The sequence below is a fragment of the Episyrphus balteatus genome, chromosome 4 (assembly GCF_945859705.1).
Source record: "Episyrphus balteatus chromosome 4, idEpiBalt1.1, whole genome shotgun sequence".
NCBI classification, from domain to species: domain Eukaryota; kingdom Metazoa; phylum Arthropoda; class Insecta; order Diptera; family Syrphidae; genus Episyrphus; species Episyrphus balteatus.
In genome coordinates this window covers 63,840,610-63,862,854 of record NC_079137.1, presented here as the reverse complement: position 1 = coordinate 63,862,854, position 22,245 = coordinate 63,840,610, and the positions used below count along the sequence as shown (strand labels likewise).

Sequence of the window (22,245 nt, the reverse complement as noted above, 5' to 3'; positions counted from 1 at the left end):
ACCTACTTTAGCTCAAGATGAGGTTCAAGAAGTCTCAACTTTTGTCCCTGGTGGTGTACCAATTGAACTTGTGACAAATACTGAAAGCTTTATGTTACCTACTCGTGCATCAAAACAAAAAGTTTATGCAACAAAAGGTAATAAATTTGTACCTGGAGGAATACCTCGAGATCTGCTAGAGACTATTAAATCCTATCCAAATACAAACAATGTCCAAGGTAATCCAGTGTTTAGCGCAGACACTCCACTTGGAGTAGTTTTTGGTCAACTTCCATCAAATAACGTACTGCCTTTCAAAATTTCAACAACAACTCCAGCTCCTCAAGAAACAACTGATAATGTTTTCCAAAAAACTTATCAATACAATTTGAAGGTCTTGAAATCAACTATTGAAAAAGTTGAAAATGATGTTAAAGTTTTGAAAGAGACCTTTATCAAAAGTTTGAACAAAAGTACAAATCTTATTGATCCAGTGGAAGAAGAGCCAAAAATTACAAATATTTCTCAGGAGTCTGACAATTCTTCAATACATTCTCAAAAAGTCGAAACTAATAATTTCAAATCAGAATCTCTCACAAAAGACAACATAGCCCCTCTTGATCAATTAGATCTTCTTCAAAATTCTGATCTAGCAACAAGAAGCATTTCAAATACACCTCAAAACCTAATAGACAAAAACTCCAAATTTAATCTTCAATCTATGATGAAAAACTCTGAATTCAAACCAATGAATTCGAATCCAATTTATGAAATGTCTGCTAAAGCCTTAGCCAATGCTCAAAACATCAATTCATTTATGTCGGAATCAACAACCATTCGTTCTGTGTCAAAATCTAGTACAAAAACATATAATATCAATCAAAATCAATATGAAATGATTCCCTTTAGTGAAACCTCTCAACAAATATCACAATTGAATATGGAATCATGGACAAAACTCATTCCATCTGAAGTTTCAAATAGTCCAATTGAAAACATTGATGTATATAATCAAAAACACACAGAAACACAATACACTACACCGCCACAACAAGAAAACAATCAAGAATCTAGTACAATAAATTTTGTAGATAATAGTTTTGATGATGATAATTTAAAAAATTCCATAAATACCATCACAGTGCCAAATCAAGTTGATAGAAAAACTACACCAACAATTTATGTGGTTACACCAGCACCAAGGACGACAACAACTGAAATACCAGAAACAACAACAACAACTCCAAGTACAACAACAACTACCAGTACAACTCCTAGTACAACAACTAGTACAACACCAAGTACTACTACAAGTACAACAACACCATCTACAACAACTAGTACCACAACAACAACTACTACAACTACAACTCCTGCCCCAACGACAACTACTACCACAACGACAACAACAACAACTACTCCACCACCAGCTCCAGTATATGTGGAATTAATGACCGCAACTACTACACAACCAAGTCCAGTGTATGTGGAATTTACAACAACTCAAAGGCCTACAATTGTTTTCAAAGCTCCATCAACAACATCTAGTACAATTTCAATTTCTCAAGGTTCTTCTCAGTCAAACAATGAGTTAGTCAATGCAAATAGTGAATTGGAGAAAAATATCAAGTTGTTGGAACAATTGCTACAGTTGCAAGCTTCATTGAAACCAAAAACAAGTAGTAGTTCTACAACAACAACGACTTCGTCAACAACACCATCAACAACAACTACTACAAAAACTACAGAAACACCAATCAAAGCAATTGTTGCTTCAAGTGCTGATGATGAACAATTTATCAATCAATTAGTAAGTATCTAACATTTGAATATACATAGATAGAACGACAATGAAACCTATTTTCTCTTTTAGCGCCAATTATTGTTAAGTCAACAACAAGCAACAAAACCATCAACAACAACTTCTTCAACCACAACAACAACGACTACAACAACACCAAAGCCTACAACAACAACAACACCCAGACAACCAATAACAATATCTCCACAAAATCTACAAGACTTGTTGAACAGCTTTTCCACACCATCTTTTACTACAACAACAGCCAGACCAAATGCCAATCCAGATGACATTCAATTTCTTAATTCACTGGTAGGTGGAACAAATCTATTACAATTCTTTCATTCGCATTTAACTGTGCCACTTTTTGTGTTTTAAATTTTCAACATTTTCTTGTAAAAATATTAAAAACATTTACCAGTTCTTTCATTACGTCAAAGTTTTGACAATTTTTAGGAAAACTTTGACGATTCATAGATTTTGAAAGCTTTTTAGTTTGTTATAAGCATTTTAAGTTCTGTACGCAAAATGTCAAACACGAAAGAAAGACCTGTTTAAGTCAATCGATATTTTAATTAAAACTGTAGTAGATTTGAGAACAAGGATCAGTTACTTAAAACCTGACGGAAGAAGACTGAATATTGCTTAGAAACATTTGACAGTTGAATTGTCATAGCAGTTTTTTGCTTCGTTCATTGTTTGTTAAGTTTTATATACAAAAGCTCTGTTCCTTTGGGAGGTGGCAAAGTACCTACTTCTAGTAGTTTACTAGCGTTTTTCAATGGAACGCACTTTCAACTTTCGGGAAGAAGAGCATGAGTAGATGATAGTACTAGATTAACCAAAACATCTACTATTAAAGTTTATAAAAGTAACAGAAATTGTAAAAGATTTCAAAATATTTTTAAATTACGATTAGACTATCAACAAAAACCTGTTAAAATCGGTTGATATAGTAATTGAAATTGTAGTAGATTTTGAAACAAAGATCAGTGCCTGAAAATCTTACGGAAGAAGACTGACAGTTTCCTACAAATTTTTGACAGATGATATCAGTTTAGTGATTGTTTGTCAAGTTTTATACAAAACTTTTTATTGATAAGAGTAACAGAAATTGTAGAAGGTGGGAGGTGCTAGTTTACTCATTAATAAATAATCTAGTACCTACATTTACTACCATAATTACTCATTCTATTTTGCAATCAGATGGGAATTGCATTGATTTCGTTCAATTGAAAATCGCTAATAAGCTATTAGTGTTATTTTGCCACCTCCCAAAGGAACAGAACAAATTTTAACTCTATAAGGCTTTACATGAGCTAAAGTACCATTTGTAAGGCTTTATAGAAGTAATACTGCAAGTCGAGTAACGCTTTGACTCTCTGACGTAAAATTGATTGCAAAATATGTCAAAGTTGTCAGGTCTTGTACAAAATCTCTTATACGAAAAATATTGTCAACGCGTTGACGGGTACAAAGACGCTGGCGTTGACACTTATTTTGATATTGCTATAACGTTGATGTGACATTGGTAGAGTGAAAATGTTCTTTTTGGTGCGTTATGAATTCCTATTGACAGTATAATTGTAGCATAACTTTCTGTTTTGAAAAAATTGACGGAAAAGGCCTCCAACTTTGAAGTGTTTCCCACAATTTACTCAACCATGACATTTTTTGCAAACAAAATTGACAAGTGTCAAAATCCTAGCTTCCATCAATAGAATCTTTACTAACTTTATGTTATGAAACCAATCTTTATTTTTTTTTTTTTTTAGCGAGAAATTGGCAAAATTCCAGTAACAACATCCGCCCCAACAACATTTGCCAATCGCATCATTGAGTTGGCTCTTAAAAACCGTCCAGCTACACCAACATCACCAGTCTACATTAGCACAACAGTGCCACCTTTTGTACGATTACCCTCCTCTGTCAAATTCCCCCAAGTATTACCATCAAATGAAATTGAACAACATCGAAAAGATGAAGCTGCTTTATCATCTGATTTGCAACTTCTATCGACTTTATTGGGAAGACGTATAACAATAGCTGATTTACCACAAATTACACAACAATTTGGTGGTGGAAATCGAGGAAATCCAGCTCCAGCTCCACCTAGAAGAACTACTACAACAACAACTACAACTCGTAGAACAACTCCAAGAACAACAACAACAACTACCGAAAAACCTATGACTAAAGATGAGATAGCAGAAATTCAGAAAAATCTGTCTCTTCTTTCATCACTTTTAGGTCGTCCGGTATCACTTAGTGAATTGCCACTGATAATGCAAGAACTTAGAGCTGGACGTAAGCCCAAAGGAACTGCTTCGTCTGGAGCAACAATTAACTTTATAACTCCATCACCATTTAAAACAACGACAACGGTTCGTGCAACTCCAAGACCAGTTGTGACTTCGCCATCGCAAAATCCAATTAGTCAGGAAGAAGTTATTGAACTTTTGAAGGATCCATCATTGGGTTCTCCCGATCAGTTGAATATTTATGGACAGTCAAATGACGCGATTTTAGCGGCGGTTCTGAAACAGAGGGGTATTGGGCCAGCTCATAACAACCTTCCAGTAAATGTAAGGCTTTCTAACCTTTCCGCCATTTTGTTTTTAACTTAATTCTTATTTTAGGACCTCTTTGGTCAAGAACCTACCCAGCGGCCATATCGTCCACCACGACCAACTCAACCACCACCACCGCCACCACCTCAAAGACGGCCAGTGTTGGACGGTCTAGCATGGTTGTGGCGAACTTGGCAGGAAACAGCAGCGCCAGGCAATCGAGTATCGAAAAACACACGACAACCATCAGCGTCAGCATCGACAAGACTCGAAAGTCCAATTTTGGTTGGTGCATTTGCTAATGCTGAACCAGAACCACCAACAGCGAATACCAACGAAGTAAGTTGGCATTGAATGCTGCAAACTTCTGCCTGCTTTAAGTGAAGCTTAACATTAAAAAAAAGAAATCTGCTATATTTTCATCTGCTTTTAATATTTTTTTCCTGTAGTTTTAGCTTTTTTTTATTGCAAAATCCTCATCGCCAAATCACACTGCTTTAAGTTTTATTTTAATTATATAGATGCACTATGCACTAACCTTTGCTATATTCTATACTCTGCTTATTGTAGTGAGTAGAAATTTATTTTTGAAAAAAAAAAACCAAATTATATATTGTTAAACCCTGCTAAAACTAAAACCAAAACAAACAAAAAAAAAAACCTGAACCTTGTAGGGTGGAGAATATGCTGATTTACAATATCCACAAAATCCAAGCTTCGGCCAGGGCAATGGTTTACTAACAGCGGCCTTTGGTGTTACAAGAGCTGTATCACAGTTTTTGGGAGCTGCATTTCAGGTGAGTTGCTGAAAATGGATGATTTGAAAAAAAAAAAAATCACACAATACACACACAAAAACAAACACGCAAGTATGATTTAAGTTTAAATTACCTACATTCTAAATTATCTTTCTGGCGGTATGTTAAAAATAAATTATTATTTAAGGGATGAGAAACTTAGCACATTAATTGAAAACTTTACTTGTCGATGACGACTCAAAATTATAAGATAAACGCAAAGAATTTGTAGTCTGACTATTTCCAAAAACATTAAAGTTAGTAAGGCCCCTTCTTTTATTTTTTTGGTATGTTGAAAATTAAGAAAGTGTCATTTACCCTCTCATTCAAGCAGAAAAATAAGCTTATTTCCATGTAGACTTTAAATAAATAAACATCTTCAAAACACAACGCCTACAACACAAACAATACGAAGACATACTTTTTTTTTAATTTAAAAACGTTTGTTTTATTTAAATTCAGTAACACCTCGTAGCGAAATAAATTGTGCGATAAAGTATTACGCTGTTCAAAAACAGACTCCAATACTCCTAAAAATATCATTGTCATCAAGAAATGCATCTATCACTCAAGCCATTCAGGCTCAACAAAAAAAATGTAAGTTCTTTAAAATAATTCCACACACAAAGGATTGGTTGAAAGATGTTATTTGACCCTAAAAAAATTCCTAATTTTTTTTTTTTTAATTCTGCTTCTAAAATTCTTCATTTTAATATTATATTTGTTGAAATTCTGCTTTACATAATTATTCTGGTATACCTACAAAATTCTGCAAGCAATAAAAAAATTTGGAAAAAATAAAAAAGCGAAATTGTATACAAAATGTAGTGAATTTTGTTTTTTTTTTTTTAATAAAGTATTTTTAATTTGTTTTATGATATTAATTAATGTAAAATTATATTATAATCAAAGTGTTTAAAAGAGACTGACAAAATTTAGGGTTGGGTTCGATATCCCGCTTTTTATATTTTCGTTTTTTTTTTTTTAATCCAGCTTTTAAAATCCCGTTTTTCAAAATCCCGCTTTTTATAACCCCGCTTTTTTATAATACCGCTTTATTTAATCCTATTTCTTATAATAATCCCGTAAAATATAATATCGCGTGATTTTTTAAAATAAAACAACTAGTTTTGATTGCAAAATCGGAATAATAAAACTTAGACCAAATAAAAAAACGAGAAATTTTTCTTAATTCATTTTATTGTAACCTTTAAACAAATATAACTTATAAAAAAATAAAGTAATATTCGATTAAAATAAAACAAAAAATAAACTCAACTCAACTTTGTTGCTGAATCTGCGCTCAAACCCGGCCAAGATTCTTAAATAAATTTTACTTCGGATAAATTTAAAAAAGCGGGATTATAATTGGTCGAGATTTTGAAAAAGCGGGATTTTAGAAAACGGGATCTTAAGAGTCGATATTTTCAAAACTTATTTTCGGAATTTTTGAAAAACAGGATTTTAAAAAGCGGTATTTAGTGCGGAAATTTAATGGTTGTTTGCGTACTATGTGGTTTATACCATTGAATAGTTACAATAGTGGGTAATTATTCAATGGTTTATACGTTTACCTTTTGGCAATATCTTTGCAATAATTTAATAACAAAGTATTATCAAAGTACACACGATGGCCGCCTAAAAGAGATGTTTTTAAGGGTTGGGGTCAAAATTCTGCCAGGGTTAAAATTCTTTTTAAAAAATTCTGCATCTTCGTGTGCACGTTAATAATTTTATTTACATATATGAATTTCTTAAAACAAAATTTTAAACTGAATTTGTTTTAAACTCTATGTTTGAAAATAAATATTATTTTTTAAAACTCTCAAACCTCTTTGTTCGACGCAAAGAAGTTTATGTCCTAGTTAAAGTAAAGATATAGTTTCCCTGAAATCAAATGATTCTATGCAAAAATGCTGTTGAATGACACAAAATTTCATGAAAACAAATTGGATTTCTATATTTAAGTATTATAGTTTAATCTTTTAAATTCAACAAATAATACAAATATAATAACGAAGAAAAAAATAACAAAAATAATAAAAATTATTTAAATTATTTCTATTTTAAGTGGAGCGATTGAATATAATTCAATTTTAAAGTTCAAGTGACCTCAACTCCAAATTTATAAAATTGAAATACAAATATATGCCCAGTTGATGCTAAAAAAATTGATCCATAGTTCATTACCATTTTTTTTTCAAAAACAACTATCTTTTTTTAAGTTTTAACTTAAAACTACTGGTTTTTAGATAATGTTGGTGTTGCCGTTGTGTTCTAATTCAATTTGTAAGTAAATTTCCTTTATTATATTGCTTTTGTGCTACCTTGCTTGTATAAACTCAAAGTACATGTTATCCTTTTCACGTGAATTTCAGTTTTATTCAACATGTTGTAAGAACAATATAGACTTTGGAAAATTGTAAGAAAAAGTAAAAAGTTCTTTTGGTTATAAAAAGCTTAATTTAAGTTCAGACACATTGAAATATCCATGTTACAATAAAATTTACAGAAAACTTTTGAAAAACTTTTAATTGTTTGAAGAATCCAATTATTGATTTCCTAAAATTGAGCTACAAACGTAATAAGCGATATTTTGTATGAGAAACATTAAACTTTCAAAAAAAGCTTAGAATTAAAATTAGAAGCTTATAGCCTGTTTCGACTACGACAATTATTTAGATAGTTATCTCAGAAAACCATTTTTTTTTTGCACGCTGAATTATAAACTTTATGCTTTAGCATATTTTCGCATTTCCCATATAATAAATCTTAGCTACCGCCAGAGTTTTTGAAAATTTAAAATTTATTTTACCAACCATATTTAGTATTTCTTTTATTATTATATTATTATTTTTTAGCATTTTTTATATTACAATTATTATTTTTATTTATTTAATTTTTTTTTACTTTATTTTATTTTGTAAAATATTTTTTTTTTATTATATTTTTATTTTCGATATGAAGTTTTTTAGTTAATATTGTTAAAGGAACTATACAATGGTAATAGACATGACACGCATAAATACATATTTTTGCCATGTATATTTTTGAAAATAATACCTTTTTTTGCACTAATAGTTTAGAATATACCATACATATTATTTACGATAGAATGATATAATAGTTCTTTAATTATGAGAATTTAAAGTTAAGTTTAGAATTTTGGTTTAGAGTTTTTTTGTTTTATGTATTGCAAACATGTCAATTTCATTTGTTTTCTTCAAAAAATTCACATAAAAGATTATTTTTTTTAATTAGTAAAAATTTTTTGAGCGTTTCTTTAGTTTTCAATTTTAATTCAATTCCTGTGAAAATTAAACTTGTACAAATCTGTATAGATCAGAAAATCATTCAAATGAAAACATTTTTGTTTTATTTTTAGACTTTATAGTTTTGTATAGATTTTTTATTATTATCAAATCAGAAACATACTTTGAATTTTGAAAATATTTGTAAATCCAAAAAATTTATTTCCTATAAGGTACTAATATTTTGTTTTATTTCAACAGGGTGCAGCAAAATCTGTTCAGTCAGCATTTTCACCACAAGCTGTTCAACAGCCCAGTTTGATAAGTCTCAGTGGTTAAAAAATATAGAATTTTTTATATTATTTACTTTTTGGATGAATTTTTTAACTTAAAATATTTTTAGGCATTGTACAAAATTTATTTATTGCAAAAAAACATAAAAATAAACATAAATTTAAGTTTGCTCAAAACGAATGTTGACGGAAGCACAAATTAAAAAAAAAGTGATCCCTAGTCGTTAGGAACAAAAAAATATTAAAAATAACTTTCTATTATAAGATTTTATATTTAAAAACTATTTAAAATGAAAATTTGGAGACTGTATAGTTAAAAATTAAACATGAACAAAATTATTTAAATTTAAATTAATAAGATAATTTAATTAAGTAAACTCACATGCATATCATTTTAAAAACTATGACATTTTAGAAATAATTTTAGTTATAGAAAAAAACAAAAGGCATCCAGGTGAAATGTTTATTTATAAATAAATAAATTATTTTTAAGTGTTTTAAGTTTAAGATTTTATCATACTCATGAAATCGTCCATTTATATACGTGGAAACTTGTGTAATTAATATAAGGTAGGTCTATAAGCAATGACGGTGCATAAAAACTCTAGTGTAAGAGGCGATGAGATTTTTTATTGCGTGTAAGTTCTCTTTTAATTTTAATTTTTAATAATTCAATGCGGTCGGGAAAACAATATTAATTCATTAATAATATTTTTTCGTTATGTGATTGTTTTCTTTTTTGTATGAATTTATTATAATAAAAAGCTTGTAAATATTTAAGAATGAAAATAGGGTAATAAGTTTTGATGAATGTATAGTTTTTGTATTTTTAATTTTTTTACTTAATAAACGATTTACATAATAAAAAAAGTTTATATTTTTTATGGATTGTTCTAAAATATTATTAACTCCGAATTACAATCAATTTTCGAAAACAGACAAATTGTCATATTTTGCAACATTTTTTTTTATTTCATGTAAATTCACTTATTAATAAAAAATTCCATTAATTTATTGATTAATAACATTTACAAATGTCAACAAATCTATTGAGTGGTTCTCGAAACCAGGGCACGCTACAATCACTCATCGGTCAGTGCTATATTTGATGACACTTGACGTAAGAATTATAAAGCATTATGAATTATGAGTGTTTTTTTTTTTTTTTGTTGCTACTTTACGAGAGGCCAATAAACAGCTTAAAAAATTATCTATCTGTGGAAAATTAGACTGATTGCATTTTTTTGCTGATAGCGTAAATGAATTATTAAACAACGATTGTTTATGCATTAAAATTAAGGGCTTTATAAATCCAATTTCTTGAAGTTAAATTATATTTCATTGGAACTTTAAAGCAAAGTGACATAAGATTAAAACAATGCAATTTATTATTTAACTAAAGATATTGCACACGATTTAAAAATACCGGTTGGTATACATATATGAATGAATAATAATAATTATAAAGAAGATGAAACGGGCAGGTATCGTATAATATAAATAATAATCTTTGAAGACAACTTTAAGAAAATTTATAATTGGGTATGAAATGCAAATTAAATGAGAAGAACAATCTAGAATTCATTACCTAAGGTTTCTAATATGTAAGTATTTTAAACTATCCAATATACAAACATACATGCATAAGCAACTCCGTTGCAAGACTGAAGACAGACTGATGAAGGTTTCAAAATGTTCAGAAAAATCGGTAAATACGTCAGTTTTAGAATGAAGATGCAACATGCACATATCACACGTTGAGAGCGATAGTGTCATGTGTCACAAGTCAAAAAAAGTTATTCTGATTTTTTTAACTTGCGGTTATGTACTTTATAAGGCATTGTATAAGAAATGAAGGTTTTCTAAGTTTTTGACAACTGCCCTATTGAAATTGTTATTGTTAGCAAATTGTTTTTTGGAAATTGTTGTTGGACTTTGACAAATTAAACGTCAGTTCCGGCAATTCTCTAACTTACTTCAAACTTGGTAGTAAACACTTTTGGTTGATTCTCTTAAGAAGAAATTGAAATTTTACTAACAGTAGGTATGTGTCATATAACCGAAATAGATAACGATGTGCAGTGTTACACAACAGTTATTAATTTTTTGAAAACGGGTCAGTGAAATATTTCGTTTTTAAGTGTTTATTAATTATTTCTTCAAAATGGAATACTAACTTCCCTTTCATACCTAGAAATCAGATGGCTTACTTTATTTTGTCATCAAAATCATTTAAAATTGTGTTTCACTAATTTAAAAGACATATTTTGTATATTTTTGTTTAAATATATAGTGGAGTAACTAAAGCTCAAAAATTGGCAATATTAGGGAACCCGGCCGAACAGCTTAGATTTTGATGATCTTTTTTTTCAAACGTCGGTAGTTAGAAATACTTTAAAGTCTATAGATTAAAAATTGCCGGTGTTGCCGTTTTGATTTTTTAAATTTAATTGAAGATTTTTGTGAACACAAACAAATTTTTTTCAAAAAATTTTCTTAAATTTCATAAATTAACTGATGCCAAAAGATTGTCTAGGAAATTCAAGGAAAAAAAATATATGGGAGTGAGGGACAATCTTCCATAGTTCAAGCAATAGATGCAATTTTCTTATTAATTGACTTCAAACACAAAAACAAATATTTGAACACAACGGCAACACCTACAATATTCAAATATACATTTTTTAAAAGCTAGAAGCTTAGTAATATATGTAAAATTAAAATTAAGTTAATTGAATGAACGGCTTTTGAAAGAATGGTAATTGAACTCAGATTTTTGAAACAAAAAAATTATTGAAAAAATTTTAACATGTCGTTTTTTAAACTTGGTCGTAATATAAAATGCATTTATTTTCAAATTTTTTTGGACGCATTTATTATGATTTTAAATTATAAAAGGAAATGTCAATATGTATTACGGTTTATGAAAAAAATTAATAAGTATTTTATTTTCGAAGAACTTTTTTTAATAAAAGTTTTGAAAAAAAATGTAACTTATTTTTTTTTTTTAAAGTTCAACATCTAAACATAAAATTATTTTTTATTCATTTAATAACCCTTACTGTTGAAAGTTAAATAGCAAAAATTTAAAGTTCCTATTTACCACAGTCTCTGAGAAAATTAATTATTTCAATGCAAAAATTCAGTTTTAATATAAAAAAAACCATTGAAATTGAAGTAATTTTTCATTTTTTTTTCAAAAGTGTGATATATTTTACCTTTTTTGCTTCGAAATTCAACTGATAATATTTATGGCCAAAAATTTTTTTAAATAAATTCATATTTTATTAGAAAAAGTTTGGAAAAAAGTCATTTTAAATTTTTCTAATAACATTTTTTTTTTAATTCTGAGTTTGAGGACCATTTTTTCAAAAAGTCTTGATCAAATTTAGTGGATTTAAATTCAAGAGATAAGAATGAGCTTCTGGCTTTTTAAAAATGTATCTTAAAATATTGTAGGTGTTGCCGTTGTTTTCAAAATATTTTTTTTGTGATTGAGGTCAGAATGTTAGAAAATTGCATTTATCGCTCGAACGATGGAAGATTGTCCCTTACTGCCTTTTATATATTTTCCTTAAATTACCTAGAGAATCTTTTGCTATCATTTGTTTTATGAAATTTAAGCAAAAAAAATGGTTTTGTTAAAAAAAAATTTAATTTTAATTTTAAAAAATAATACGGCAACACCGGCAATTTTTAATCTATAGACTTTAAAGTATTTTTAATTACCTACGTTTGAAAAAAAAATCGTCAAAATCAGAGCTGTTCGGCCGGGTTCCCTAAATTTGTTACTCTACTAATAGTGAAATTTATTTGTTATGTAAATTAAATTATAATTTTCCCAAAATTTTTTTTTTCATAGAAAACTTTAAGATAAGAATAAGGTAAGTTGGGGTACATTTGACACCGGGGCACATTTGACTCTGCGTTTTTGGGTATGATCGGGCCCTTAATAAAGAAAAGTTAGGATGCAGAAAGCAGTTTAGTTTGATTTAAACTAACGCTATGAGATTTCACGGAGTACCACGTGTTCTCGTATTTTCTGTATTTCTGATCTAATTTTTGACTACCGTTATGTATGTATAATAGACTGATTCAAAAAAAATTTTTTTTTTTTTGTTCAAAGCATTGTTGAAAATATTGTTGGAAATGACGAAAAAAAAATACTGTAAAAGTTTCAGCCCTTAATGTTAACATTTAGTACCGCCGCATCGCAATTTTCTATTTCCCATACGATTTGTATGGGAAAGATTGTGTATTTGTGTTTAGAATTTTGTATCTTTTTAATGGTTCATCCAAAAGGCTAGATTTAATCATTTTCTTGTATAAAATTGAACGCTCTACAAGATTGCATTTATGAAATTAAAAAAAAACGGACGCGAAAAATTAATTAAAATAATTTTTAGTTGAAAAAATGAATAATTCGAATTTATTGAAAAAATCTAATATGATAGTTTTAGGGGTTTGTGAGTTATATAAAAGGATCTGTGAAACCAAAACACAACATAGAATACAAATATTCGAAAATTTTGCCAAATTTTTTGAAAAACATAATAATTTCGTCAAAAAATCGGAAAAAAATGAGAAAAAATTACTTTTTATATTTTAAAGTTGAATAACTTCGAAACGCGGGGGTAAATCAAAAAAATTATTAAGAGCTTTTTTGTAGAGCGGACAATTTTATAAAAGAAAATGATTTCACGGAGTACCACGTGTTCTCGTATTTTCTGTATTTCTGATCTAATTTTTGACCACCGTTATGTATGTATAAGCGATTTCTGAACCTAATGAAAAAGTTTTTTTTTATGGTGAATCAATATTTTGATAGCACAATGCTTAAAGTTTAGTAAATTAAGTCCAGCTTCGTGGAAAAATAGTATTAGTTATTGAAAAAAAAAAACAGAAAAAGACTTACGAAGCTCCTTCGGGACACCACCTTTGACTTTGGCAACGGGGGCACAGTTTTACGCTAATTTTGGCGAATTTATTTATTAAATAAATTATTTAAAAATATACTTTCATTGATTATTTTTGATTTAGATTTAAATGGAGGGATTTTTTAAAGAGTAGTTTATGTTTTTTGTTCTTTTTTTTAGAAAATGAATATAATGATTTATTTTTTTCGTTATATTGTTTAGTAAATTGTTTTAAACCAAAAATTTATTTTTTTTCTATTCAAACAACAGACGTGATAGGTCCGTTGATAGTTTTAGAACTATTATCGACACGATATGTGGGGTTTCATCCACCATTGTCATATCGTTCCGTTTCTGCGTGAACCACGTATCTACACAGAAAATTTTGTTCTGTTCTTAAAAGAAATATACATTTTTCTTGAAATTAAAAAAAAAGGAAATCAAGTTTATGTTTCAGATATATTGATTGAGTTTTTTCTAAACTAAAATCCTTTTATCTATTCTTTCTGTAAGTTTTAGAGCAATTTTAAAGAGAAAAACAAATCTTTAAAAAAATGTACTTACGAAGTTCATGTAAAAACGGGAAGATATGTGCCTTTTTTTCAAGTCAAATGTGCCCGGGGATTCCGGGGCACTTTTTTAGAAAATCTTATATTTTTTAATGTTGAAATGTTGTAAAACAAAAAATTTACTGTGTGTATAATCTTGGGTAGTCAATAAATCAAATACAAAACAGAACATTGGAATGCATTAACAGTTTTCAAAAATACAGACTTTTAAAAACTAAATGTAAAATGTACCCCCTTCTCTCCTAGCCATTTTTACCATAAGAGCAAGTACGTGTGAGGTGTGACCCAGTCTTGCATTTTATTTTAATAATTTTTCAAATATTATATTTTATATTTTCTAAAAAGTCCAAAGTTTTTCCACTGCCTTTTTTTATTTCTTGTTTCTTTATCAAAACTTATATTTATTGAACTGAAAAAAAAAAAAAACAAAACGATCAAGTCAAGCCGCTCGCCGCCGTTTTCGAGATATGGATCAATTTAAAAAACAAAAGAGTCGCAAATTCTTATTTTTGGTTCAACGATCTTTTTGTTTAAATTCTATTTCCTGGTTATATTTGCATGGAACAAATATCAAAAACGCACAATGATTGCAAACAAAGAAAGTTCAATAAATTGAATTGACAAATTCTATAAATAGAATATCAAATGAAATAATTAAAACTTATTTTTATACAAAAATAGAAAGCAGACTAAATAATGCTTTGGTGTAGGTAGATAACTATAAGTGGCTAAAATAAATAGTTTCAAAAGAGCCTTTAAATTGGAGCAAATACAAAATGTACATAGCTAAAGAAATTTGTTTTTGTTTGAATTTTAATTTATCAATATTAAAGATAATTAATTTTAAAGGGCAAATGATTCATGGAACAATAAAATTCCGCACGATATTGATATCTATGCGAAAATTAAATCGACAAAAATCGAATCTCTTTTATTATTTTCAAAATCTCTTTCCAAATATTATTTTTGATAAAAATTGTATAGGTAACTATAAAAATAATCAATGTTGATTTCCTCCAAAATTCACCTACGTTTATCATCTTTTTTTTAATCAAACTTGCAAAACACGTCTAGCCTTGATAATAAAGCCTTTTTTTCGAACTAATAACGCAACGGCTGGACTTACTCACTTATATGTTCCATTAAAAAATAAAGTTACATGAAAGTTTTTAAACAAATAATTTGTTAAAAATATTTGAAATTTGAAATTTGTAAGCTTTTTAAATGAACTAGGGCCCAATTTATTCAGTCTTCATTAAATTTAAAGTCGCCATTAAAAAAAGGAAATTTTAAAATTTGTATGCGATTTTACAATTTTATAATTTTTAATGGAGACATTTTTAATGTAATGGAGAGTTGGGCCTAAAATGTGTAAAATATTTTCTACTTGCTAATAACGTACATAAGTCAAAGGCATTTAAGGCGCCCCACTTTTTTTCAGGGGAAATGAACTCCGTGTCGAGTTTGTATAGTTTTGCCGGATGTCTATTTTAAATAAAATTTTTATTTCACAATGAGTGATATGTAGTTCTTAATCGATTGAAAATTGCTTTGTCATCCAAGTCCAAAGTTTTTGTTCTGTTTTTTAATGATTTAGAAAAGAAACTAAAATAAATTCCAATGGAACACAAAGATAAAGAAAAAATCGACCTAATTCAAATCAGCTAAAATAGAATTTTTTAGATTTTCTGATGGATACAAAAATGAAAATATTTAAATTGAGTGATTTTTTTTAATTAAAAAAAATCTTAATTTAATAATAAAGTAAGCATGTAAATACTTTTGTATATTTAATTTATTGTAAAGCTGTCAGTGAGACTATATTCATCAATCACACAAAAAAAAAATACAAAACAATAAGAAAACAATAATATTATGAATTTTTTAACTGGAAATTTGTATGGAATTCTTATTACGAGATGCCACACCTGAAAAACCTATTCCACCTCCAACTGCTACAAAAACAAACAAACAAAAAAATAAATAAACAACCTCATCATTTGCTATTTTTTTTTTGTGTTTTTGTTTTATTATGAAGCAAAAACCTGCTTTGAATACCAACGTCATATTGTTGCCAAAAATACCAAACAAAAAACATTCAATGAACAAACAAACCAACAAAAAAAAAAGTAAACACAAAATTAATTTATTTTTAAATTTATTCTATATTTGGATTTTCATTTTTTGTATGCAAAAAAATCGAATTAAAAAAAAATTAACAAAATAAAAATACATTTTTTACTTAAAAATACTATATCTCAGTTATTTTGACTTAAAAATTTAAAATTTCTTTATTGGAATTTCCATCTTATCCCGCGCTCTACACTGCACGCATTGTGGCTTTGAGGAGATGTCCGGTGATGGTGGGCAATCCAATGAAATTTGTGGTCGAATCGGGAAGTGCTGCCAATGAGGACAGGGCATCTGAATTGTAGGTGTTGTTGGGAATGGCATTTTCAGTCTTTGTTTTTTTTTTTTTATTGTTTTTTCCAAAAGGATTTTATTTATCTTTGAGATCTTAGTGAAGATAAAAAAAAACTATGCCAACTCGCCCAAACAAAACTTTGAATTTTCGATAACTCTCCTTGGGAAGACTCACACTTTTTGCGAGTTTCGACTTTTCTCATTCGATATCTCGATGCGAACTGAAACTGAAGTTGAAAATATTATTCCAGACAACACCAGGGCCGTGGTACTCTCATCGCGCAAATAATTAAAAAAAAAATACAGAAACAAAAAAAAAAAAGTTATATCTACCCAACCCAAGTCAAAGATTGTAGACAAAAATTATTGTACTTCAGTTGTTGGTGGGATATTTTTTTTTTTTTTTGTGTTTTAAATAAAAATGAAACAAAACCCATGAAAAGATACGCAAGAGTGTCTTTGTCGTCGTTGATGATATGAATAAAATGAGACGAGTTTTTATTTTTTTTGTAAATATTTACCCGCCTCTGAGGTGTTGAAGAATAAGAAACCGGACGTTTTTCTTTATATATTTAATTTTCTTATACAGGATTGTGCACAAAATAAGTTCATCATAAAATTTTTTTTTGTTTTAAACTATTTTTGGAAAGTCTTGGAACTTTATTTAAATACTTATCAGTGAACCTTTGCTTATAATGTGTATATTAGCATACACAAAGTGTCGGGTTTTTTAAGCTTTCGAATGATCAATTCTATCTTCAAAGATAGTCTTTTTTGGAAGTATTTTATTACTAAATCGAATTTTTAAAATACTTTTGATTAAAATTTCTTAAACAGTACTGTGTATTAGGAGAAGGGGGATACTAATGAGATGATCTCTTAAAAAAAATTAACATTTTATTTCATAAGTTTTAAGTAAAACATATGGCTCTTGTAGAAGCTCTTGATGTAATGTGAACAAGTTTTGCATGCTCCAGTGAAACTTGATTTTCTGCCTTGAACAGTGGGACAGAGTATCTTGATACTTGTAATAAAATAATACTGTTGTATTTTGTTGTAGATACGAAAAATAGTTATTAGTTTTATTAAAGCCGAATTAGTTCAAGTCTATAATTTAAGTGCCAGATTTAATTTTTTTACGAGTAAATTGAGACCTATAACATGAAATGTTTTTCAGAAATTTTTTATTTTTCAGAAATTTTTTATTTTTCAGAGCTTTTTCGGATCCGTATTAATAAATCACATTTTGCATTGTATAGCAAAACCATAATTTCGATACATAGAGTTTTTTGTTTTATAAATTATAAATAAAATAAATTAAAGTAGCTAATTTTACCTAACTAATATTTACTTGCTTTGAAAGTTAAATATTTTATAGCATTCATAAAATAATAATTTTAATTTAATTTTATCATTAAATTTATAAAAAATGTAAAAAAAAAAAGTATCAAAAGTTTTTTTTTACCGACTTCCAAAAAGGAGGAGGTATTCAATTCGTCTGTATTTTTTTTTTTTTTTTGTGTTTGTTACCTCATAACTTTTGACTGAGTGAACCAATTTTGATAATTCTTTTTGTATTGGAAACCATTTCAATTTCGTTCAGTTCTGGCCATAGGAGCTATTAGAAAAACCATAAAACGCAGTTTTGATCCATGGAAGTCGGTTTTGTTTTTTGATAAAAATGATTTTTTAAATTATTTACTAACAAAAACAATTTTCATATGGTCTTAATCTCCAAATGAAGTATGCGATATGATTTCTTGTATAACAAAGATTTTTTGAAAATTTTTCGAACCATTTTTTTAAAATACCTATTTTTTTGGAAAATTTGTCAAAAAAAATATTTGTTTTGTTCTTTTTGAACAAATTGTTTTCTTCGATATTTAAAAAAAAATTCTAGAAAATTCATTAATCTGTTTTGAAAATGTTGATTTTACAAAAATTTGATTTTTTTATTCGAAAATAATTTTTTTTTATTATTTTTAATTTTGAAATAAAGTTAACTTAAAAGTTTTATTAGATTTATGAATTAAAATAAAATGCACGACTGGGGCCGCACGTACTTGCTCTTATGATAAAAGTAGCTTTTATGTCAAAGATTTAAAAAAAAAATATTTTGAATTAGTTAAAATTTGATTTTTTTAAGGAATTTCATAAGAAATGCAAATATACGAAATTATTTTTTTTTAGTTTTTCTTACGCCATATTTTTGTTACTCGTGTTTTTTTGACAAAAACAAAAAACGCAATTAGCTACATATATTAAAATCACTTAAAGCATTATGTATGTCAAATTTAGTCTAGAAAATTGTAATAACTCATTAACGGTGTACGGGAAGAGCCGACATCAAAGATTAAAAAAATGTAAAGTCATATTTCTATTATCCGTATTTTTTGAGAAAAACTAAAAATGAAGTTACGTTAGATTTACGTATAACATTACCTGTGTAAAATTTAATCGAAATCGTTAGAGTCATTTACGAGAAAATTGCAATAACTCCATTAAGATGTACGGGAAGAGCCGACATCCGCGATTTAAAAAAGAGTTAATGTCATATTTTCACTATCCGCATTTTTTGAGAAAAACTAAAAACGCAGTTATGTAAGAACTGCAAACAGCATTACGTATGTTAAATTTAATCAAAATCGTTAGAGCCGTTTTCGAGAAAGTTGCAATAACTCCAAAACTTTGTATGGGAGGTATACGTTTAAAGCGAGATATTAAAAAACAAAAAAAAACCAACCTTGGAAATTACAAAAAAATCATCTGTACCAAATTTCAAGAAAATCCCTCAACCCGTTTAGGCTGCAGCTTCATGTACAGCTTTTTGTGACGACGCACCGACGCACCGACGCACCGACGCACCGACGCACAGACCGACGGACGTCATGACGAAAACCACTTTTTCGGACTTCTCCATCATCGTAATGTTAGTTTTGATTAAAACCTCGAATTTTTTTTTTTACACGAAACCAATACTTGCCCTATTGAGCAAGTAAAAATTACAAATTGCATACTTTTTTGGATCTCAAATTCATTTAAGAAGGTACTGTTCCTTTCCCTTTAAAATCGATTTTTTTTTACTTTACACTAGCGGACTTAGCAGAAATTTTTTCTTAAATATATGCAATAATAAATTTCAAATACTTGGTCATATACAATTTATAAACATGGTAATAAACGTCAACATTTTTCTGTGAGTAGATCATTTTCAACAGTCAGTTCACTGGGGTGTATGAGTACTCAAAACATAAGTTATTTGTTTTTAATTCAATTAATTTGTAAAATTGCAGAAACAGTGCCTATGTTCATTGAATCTGGTTCAATTCATTCTGGATCACATTATGACCATGCAAAAATTAAAGAACGTAGGCCCATTGTTTGAATAAATAAATTCATAATTGTATTGAGTCCACAATTAAATTAAAGAAACTACAATAAAATAAAGAAATGTGTAGTAAAATAACAAAAAAGTCTTATTTTAATTCATAAGAATGCACTTTTTAGAACTAATCTCAATAATTTTAATCTTCAACTCTATTTTTCTTCGTTATTTTTATCGGCAATGTGAAAATTAACAATATTAAAAAATGTATTTTTTTTTTATTTTACCTCCAATTATTTGGTTCTTCTTCTTTTTAGTAATATTAATAAATCTACAAATTTACAAAATTGATTTTTATTGCTGTCTAAAAATATTCACTTTTTAAAACATACCCCCGAATATCCTCTTTTCTTCCTTTCCGTGATATTCCTTTCGGTATTTATATATGTAATCTTCCAATAATAAAATTAATAAATAAACAATTGAATTTTCGTAAACATAACTTTTTTAGGCCTTATTTATTCACTCCCCATTAAGTCGCCATTAAAAATTAAAATTCTGTCAATGATTTTTTTCTTAAAATTTATGAAAAAGTGTTGATTGTTTTGTTAAAAAAAAATAAACATTCGTTGGTCTTTAAAGTCGGTTTACCTGATAGATACTTTTCGTTATAACGTCATTAGAATATGTGTTGTGTGCTTTACATTAAAAAAAAAAAAATAAATTGCACGACTGGGGTCACCGTCGCACGTACTTGCTCTTATGGTAAAAGTTACTCTAATGTTAAAGCTTTTCATTGAACAAAATAAATGAAAATTTTAAATTTGATATTTGCACGGAATTTCATAAGTGGTGCAAAAAAAAAAATAAATAATTAAATACCGCTTCAAATGATCTCTTACAAAAAACTAAGTAAGCCATTTTATTACTTGTATAAAAAGATATTTTTAGAAAAAAAATTTCGAAAATCGTTGGAGCCGTTTTTTAAAAAAAAATTTTTTATATACCTATAAAAATTTTTTAACATTTTTCAAAAAAAAAGTTGGTATGCCATTTTGAAGAAATAATTAAAAAGAAAAAATTGAAAAAATAATTAAAAGAAACAACGAAAAACATGTGACATAATGGTTTTTATTCAATTTTTTCAATTCAATTATTCCAATTTTAGCATCTTACAGTCCCACTGTGATTCGCTTCATTAAGAAACAATTAAGTTTGCTATGAATTGGCAGCATATGAAGCTAAATGCTCAATCTATTGGATACATGTACTATTATGCTAGAGTGATTATTTTAGAGGGCTCGACTTCTATGTTCCAAATAATTTTTCTTAGCATGTATTTGTGAATAGCTAGTAAAATATTTACACATATTTTTTGGAGGCATACCTTTGATATTTAAAAAAAAAATTTCTTGTTTTTTTTTATTAAAAAAGATAGGTAGGTTAAGCTAATAACAACAACAACAAAAATAAAGTTGCTATCTTTGTTATTGGAAGTAAATGAATGATAAGAAATTGCGCAGTGTTGTTTACTTTTGTTGTTTGTTTTTTATCTTATTTTTTTTTTGTTATATAGTTGTTTGTAAATTATAAAAATAAAAATGAATATCAGACGTGGTTGTTAATAAAAACAAAAATAATGAATTTATCTTTTTATGAAAAAAACAAATAACCATAGTTTGTTTACGAAATTTCAAAGACAATCAACCGAAATAATGTTTATTTTTCAGATAAGCTTTTCACATGTAGGTGAAATAAATGTTTTTAAAATCCTTGGATCGGAAGGTTGGTCAAAAAGATTATGTTTTAACTCTTCGAAAATTTTTGAAAATCCGATAGGTGAATGCTATTTTTATGAAATGTTGGTGAATTGAAAATTATATTTTATTTATTTAAATAAATGAGATGAAAAACCTAATATGGAAAAACCCATCAATCTTGAATCAAAATTTAATTAGTCTCATACTGACATAATTTCGTACAAAAAATCGTCAAGAAAAATTAAAATATCACTCCCCAAAAACCTGCAGTCTGTTTTCTGACAGCATGATAATATTTCTTAAAACAGTCAGTTTCTTCGTGTTCTAGTCAGTGCGTGGCGTGTTTTATTTCTTTGTCACCTTAGACTTGCTTTTTATAACCTTTGATGTTGACTTTTAAGTCTTTTGTAAATTTCATAATCTTATAATAATTTAATTGCTGTAGACAAACCTCTATAACTTATCGCTTTGGATTATTGGGACATTTTTTTATTTATATTAATTGAGATAAGGCAATCATTTAATAATAATACAAAATCTTTTAATAATGCTTATATGTT

General features: G+C 27.9%; 1 protein-coding gene across 3 annotated transcripts in view; it reads left to right on the top strand.

Moving 5' to 3' along the window:
- The window catches only part of LOC129917943 (mucin-2-like), a 98,073-nt gene extending 88,575 nt beyond the window's left edge, over positions 1-9,498 (top strand). Inside the window, exons 8-13 of one of the 3 annotated variants that reach the window (XM_055998189.1) lie at positions 1,122-1,789; positions 1,853-2,092; positions 3,556-4,365; positions 4,420-4,689; positions 5,025-5,147; positions 8,660-9,498. In XM_055998189.1, coding sequence (XP_055854164.1) covers positions 1,122-1,789; positions 1,853-2,092; positions 3,556-4,365; positions 4,420-4,689; positions 5,025-5,147; positions 8,660-8,737 — 2,189 coding nt within the window. In that variant the 3' untranslated portion in view covers positions 8,738-9,498. Of the gene's footprint in view, positions 1-1,121; positions 1,790-1,852; positions 2,093-3,555; positions 4,366-4,419; positions 4,690-5,024; positions 5,148-5,609; positions 5,771-8,659 lie in introns of those variants that run through there. The other 2 variants (XM_055998190.1, XM_055998191.1) reach the window with 2 other exon arrangements.
- Positions 9,499-22,245: the final 12,747 nt, after the last annotated feature.